Here is a 6,000-nt window from a genome sequence, read left to right as displayed (position 1 = left end):
GAGGACTGTAGGGGGAGGGGTTAGATTTCAGAATTCTGCATCGTATGTATCCGTACTTCTCGGATATATTAATAACTAGATGATAATAACATGATTCAAATCCACATATCCGCTGAGACTATCCTGTTGATGTACCAACTGGCCACCACTCGGTGGTATTGGTGAGTTTTCAAGTGGGTAGATAGGGTGGGTAAAATGGGTTGGATCAAAATTGCCGGCCCTAATGTATTGGAGTTTCACGGGATTTATATTAAACCGATGCTGACCATTTGAACAGTAATCCCTGTTTGCCAGATCGCCGGTTCATACCAATTTGTCAGACCCGGGGTTTGGCATAAAACGGAAAAGTAGGCCCACCGATTCACTGGTTTAGCAATTTAGACTATTTAGTTGTTAAAACCCATAAAGTCCGTCAAATAACAGGCTTGATAAGATTATTGGGTCACCGGTTTCACCATTCTTCCGGTTTTGACATGAAACCGGAAGAGTAACCGATTTTTATCTTCACCGGCTCCGTTTGTTTCATCCCTTTTGGGCTTTTGGCCTTTTCCTTCTATCCACTTCAATCTGATAAAGTTTTCCTCGTCTTCGAGACTTTTTACTGTCGGTCTGTCGTTCCTCCACAAATATCCCAAGTCCTGCCATCATAATTCACCATCCTCGCTCACCCAAACAGTAGATATTGGCGGGTAATCGATAACACAGAGAGAGAGAGAGAGAGGTATGGAGATTTCTGCAGTGGGCGTTGGGTTTCAGCATTACCACATTCGCCTGTCGCCCATAATCAACTCTCATGCCACCACCAGCAACTATGACAATGCCAAGAAAAATCGTCAACTCGTCTGTGCTAGCGCTACTCTCAGTGAGTTGGATATGCAACCTGCTCACGTCTCCCCTGCTTCCACAACAGTCAGAAAGACCAACTCGACACTCTACTCGGATAGACGAGCTGCGGTAGTTGATGTACAGAACTGCACCGATTTGGATTCTGCACTAGCAAGGTTCTCTCCATTTAATTTGAACCAACATATCTATTATATTTTGGGTTTTTTATAATTTTCGGAACATAGTTTTGCCAAACTCAACATTACAGTTCTATTTAGTTATTTCACTAATTGTTTCTTCGTCGACTAATCTACATAGACTGAACGGATTGGTAAATTTTACAAACATTTCGTGTGCACGACAAGGATTTCAATTTCACTTGCTAATTTATGCTTTCATAACTTGCTTCATCACCTGCGTTCTTAATCTTTATATCCGGTGGATAAGATAGAGATGCTTGAGAAGATGGTTACTCGATGGTTTCTTAATCTTTTTATACCCTGCGTTCTTAATCATTATACCCGGTGACATCCATTTTGTCTTTGTTTCTTTTACCTTTTCCTCTTCTTTTTCTTTATATAGGAAGAGGGAAATATACATTTTGGTTGCATGAGTAATTTTTTATATTTAGGTTAGGAAGGTAAGTTTGTGTTCCAAATACCTTTTTTTTTTTAATTTTGTTTTGAAATAGTTTCTCAACCTTGATTGAAGTGGGAATTTCAATATTTTGAAAATGGGAAGTGCAGTGGTGAATTTTGAGATGGCATATAGTTTTCCAGTTCTAGGGTTTAGGGAAGTAGATTCTTCTTTTGTATAACTTAAAAAATTGTTAATTTGCTTACGTCTAACAGCCAAAATAGTACAAAATGACAATACAAATGGAGCGTGACAAGGAACCAGGTTTATAGCTGTATCCCATCGGCATTCAAAATAATATCCTTATTATTGTGATTTAGGTTAACATATATCCTGTTTCCACCAAAAGTAAACTAGTTTACCATGTAATTTCCTAGTTTCTTGAAATATTTTGCAAAAATATTGACTTATTTTAGCAGAGACATTGGCAATATTCTGTTGAAATTATGTAATCCTAGGAATTCAGCAAGTTTCGTGACTGCCTTTAAGTGTGATACCTCGTGAGAAATATCAGCAAGTTTCCAAGGAATTGATCAATAAAGAAAGCAAACATTGAGAACCATGGGGAAGAAAAAAACTCTTAAGTAATCTGGCACCTACAGACATGTTTCAGTATAATTGATGCAGGTTCCAAGCAACTTGTTGTGCTTTTGACTGTAAATTTTATTTGGACCACATGTTAGAAGTTATTAGATGTCTCAATATGTTTAACTGCATTTTCTATTTGTGTACCTTATAATCAGTTTCTTGATATATAGTAATTCTTATTCAACTTATTTGAATATTTGAAAATTAATTTCCTATCTTCTGTTTTACTTGTGATTATTCTTTATATATGATAGTCTCTAACTGTTTTAAGCATCAGAGAATTGAGACACTTCATTGGACTACAGGTCAGGAGAGATATTGCAAGTGCAGGATTTGAATGTTATTTTGCGTTATTTTGGAAATCTAGACAGATGGCAGTATGTCTCTCAGGTGCCTGTTCTTCAAAGCTGCCTTACTTTTGTTGATAGACCAGCATACTAAATATTGATGCTTCTAATTATTGAATCCATGCTTCATTTGTCAATTTGGTATATTGGTATTTTATTGTTTGGAGAAATTTTTAGAAAGTTACCTATCTCGTTGCAATGTTGAAAACTAAAATCTCTTATATGGAACTATAGTTTTTCGTGGACGAAGTCATTGTTGACAATTTGGATTGGATACTCTTGACAGTATGGCCGGCCAGAAATAAGAGGAAGAGAAGAAAAGAGAAGAGGAGAAGAAGAGAAGAGAAGAGAGGAGGGAAGAAAGAAGGGTTTTGCAATGTAATAGTGCTGGCGGCGCCAACCTTTATTTTAATATATATAGGGCGGCAGAAATAACAAGGGAAAAGGCCCTTGTGCCCCTGAGTACAATAACAGACATGGCAGAAAGAAAAAACGAAATAAAAAACACTTTATTTAGCCAAACAGGCCCTAACATCAGCAACTAAATTATTTTAACATTATTTTAACACTCCCCCTCAAGTTGGAGCATAGATGTCAATCATGCCCAACTTGTCACACAAATCTTTGTGCCGCACATGATGGAGACCTTTGGTGAAGATATCTGCAAGTTGTTCTTCTGAGCTGACATATGGTGTACACACTTCTCCACTTTCAAGTTTCTCTCTAATAAAATGCTTGTCCACTTCAATGTGTTTCATCCTATCATGCAGAACTGGATTAGTAGCAATATTGATGGCAGCTTTATTGTCACAGTAGAGTGACATAGGATTGCTTACTGCGAAACCCAGTTCACCTAACAGAATTCTTATCCACATGATTTCCGCAACCCCATGAGCTATCGCTTCAGCACTGGATCTAGCCACCACACTTTGTTTTTTTCTTCTCCATGTGACAAGGTTTCCTCCTACAAAGGCACAATACCCACTGGTAGATTTTCGGTCATTGACTGCTCTTGCCCAATTTACATCAGTATATACTTCCACTTTTAAGTGACTGTGTTTTTGGAACAACAAACCAGCTCCAGAAAACTTCTTGAGATATCTCAAGATCCTCTCTGCAGCCTCAAAGTGAGTTGTCCAAGGGCTGTGCATGAATTGACTAAGGACACCCACTGCATAGGCAATATCAGGCCTGGTCATAGACAAATACAAAAGTCTCCTCACGAGTCTCTGGAACATCTTTACATCTTTCAAAAACTCTCCCTAACTGTCTCCCAGATGGTGATTAGGTTCAATAGGTGAATCAAATGGCTTTACCCCCAACTTGCCTGTATCCTCTAGTAGATCTAGTACATACTTCTGTTGGGAAATAAAGATGCCCTTGTGAGAGCGGGCAACTTGAATTCCAAGAAAGTATTGTAAGGGGCCTAGATCCTTCACCTCAAATTTAGTGGCTAAGAATTTTTTCAGTCTCCGGATTTCAGCCTCCCAATCTCCTGTGATCACTATGTCATCCACATACACAATAAGAGCTGCAATTTTGCCTTCACCTCTTTTCACAAATAGAGTATGATCCGACTGACATTGTTTGAACCCCATCTGTTGAACTGCTAAATGAAACTTACTAAACCAAGTCCGAGGTGATTGTTTCAACCCATATAGAGATTTTTTTAACCTGCACACCTTTTATTCACTGCCTTTGGCACAGAACCCTGTGGGTTGGGTCATGTATACTTCTTCTTCCAGGTCACCATTCAAGAAAGCATTTTTGATGTCTAATTGGTGAAGATCCCAGTCAAGATTTGCTGCCAAGGAAAGAAGAATCCTGATAGAGTTCATCTTGGCTACCGGAGCAAAAGCCTCTGCATAGTTCACTCCATATACCTGTGTGAAGCCTTTTGCTACCAGTCTAGCCTTGTACCTTTCAACAGTTCCATCAGCTTTGTATTTCACTATGAACACCCACTTGCACCCCACTGGTTCCTTCCCTTTAGGAAGGTCTACCAACTCCCATGTGCCATTTTTGTGTAAAGCATCAATTTCTTCCTGCATTGCATTTGTCCATTTAGGTTTTGACAATTTCTGCCACAGTCTTAGGAACGGGGACACTATCCACGGAAGAGAGAAAGGAACGGTACAAAGGTGAAACATGCTCATAGGATACAAAATTAGAGATATGATGATTAGTGGTACAAGACCTAACACCCTTCCTCTTAGCAATAGGAATATTAAGATCATTGGGGACAGGTGAATCAACATTTAAAGGAGCAGATATATCAATGGGAGCAAGTGTACCTGGCTGATGAGACGGATTTGCCTCGGGTGAATCCGATGATGTTGGTTGCATAGTGTCCGGCTCCACGGCTCTTGAACTCTGCTGGCTCTTATGGCGATGATGAAAAACCCGGAATGGAGGAGGATTGGGTAAAGGAGGTAGTTGAATTTGAGTTGTCGCCTATTTCTCCTCAACCCTACTTTCCCCCTGAGGAGAAACCGAGAAAAAATGTTGATTCTCAAAGAATGAGACATCAATGGAAACATAGTACTTGCGAGCAATGGGGTCATAGCAACGATACCCCTTTTGAGATAAAGGATAACCAAGAAAAACACAAGGAATAGCCCGGTGATCAAGCTTACCACGAGTAGGGGACATGTTATGGACAAAACAATGACACCCAAAAACACGCATCGGAATGGTGGACAACATGGCTGTAGGGAACAAGAGCTGATGTGGGGCCTTATACTCTAGTAGCTGAGAGGGCATGTGATTGATGATATATGTCGTACACAAGACTGCATCCATCAAGAACTGTTTTGGCACATTTATATGAATCAACAAACCACGAGCGACTTCGAGAAAGTGACGGTTCTTCCGTTCAGCCACACCATTTTGTTGGGGTGTCCTGGCACAAGAGCTTCGCTGAAGTGACCCACTTGAAGCAAAAAACTTCGTGAGATCACTATAGAAATATTCCTTCACATTGTCCGACTGAAAGATATGGATTTCCGTTTGGAACTAAGTGAACACCATGCGTTGAAAATCTTTCACAATTTGTGGCACTTCATCTCGTGATCGCATAGGGTAAACCCAAGTGTATCTAGAATAATCATCAATCAAAGTAACGAAGTACTTATAGCCAGCCACAGTAGATAGAGTAACAGGGCCCCAAACATCAGGATAAACAATATGAAATGGAAATTCAGATCTTTTATTTCGTAAAGGTAAAGAACTTCTACAATGCTTACTCAACTGACAAGTTTGACACTGTAACTGACTCACTGACAAGGACTCAAACAACTTTGAAAACATAACTTTTAACGACTCAAAAGAAAGATGACCTAAACGACTATGCCATAAATAGGCTTGACTCTCACTTGACGAACTCGTGGACTCTGTCGCCACCAGACTAGCATTATTCTCCAACACGTAGAGACCATCCACCATGCTTCCTCTACCAATCGTCTTCCCCGAGGTCAAATCCTGAAACACACATGAAGACGGAAAAAAAGTGACTAAGTAGTTCAAGGAGTGAGTCAGATTATTAATGGACAACAAATTAATAGGTAATTTCGCAACGTACCCCGAGGTCAAATCCTGAAACACA

The 6,000-nt window shown here is 39.7% G+C and overlaps 1 protein-coding gene across 2 annotated transcripts in view; it reads left to right on the top strand.

Moving 5' to 3' along the window:
• The first annotated feature begins 447 nt into the window (after window positions 1-447).
• The window catches only part of EMB3103 (Pentatricopeptide repeat (PPR) superfamily protein), a 30,437-nt gene continuing 24,884 nt past the window's right edge, over window positions 448-6,000 (top strand). For both annotated transcript variants that reach the window (XM_088942364.1, XM_088942363.1), the window contains exons 1-2: window positions 448-1,001; window positions 2,355-2,439. In XM_088942364.1, coding sequence (XP_088798490.1) covers window positions 724-1,001; window positions 2,355-2,439 — 363 coding nt within the window. In that variant the 5' untranslated portion in view covers window positions 448-723. The remainder of the gene's footprint in view (window positions 1,002-2,354; window positions 2,440-6,000) is intronic.

Source organism: Nelumbo lutea, chromosome 5, assembly GCF_056320005.1.
Source record: "Nelumbo lutea isolate HS-2025 chromosome 5, American lotus-T2T, whole genome shotgun sequence".
Taxonomy (NCBI): Eukaryota; Viridiplantae; Streptophyta; class Magnoliopsida; order Proteales; family Nelumbonaceae; genus Nelumbo; species Nelumbo lutea.
Note: the sequence above shows the minus strand (reverse complement) of the source record. Positions and strands in the feature narration are given on the sequence as shown.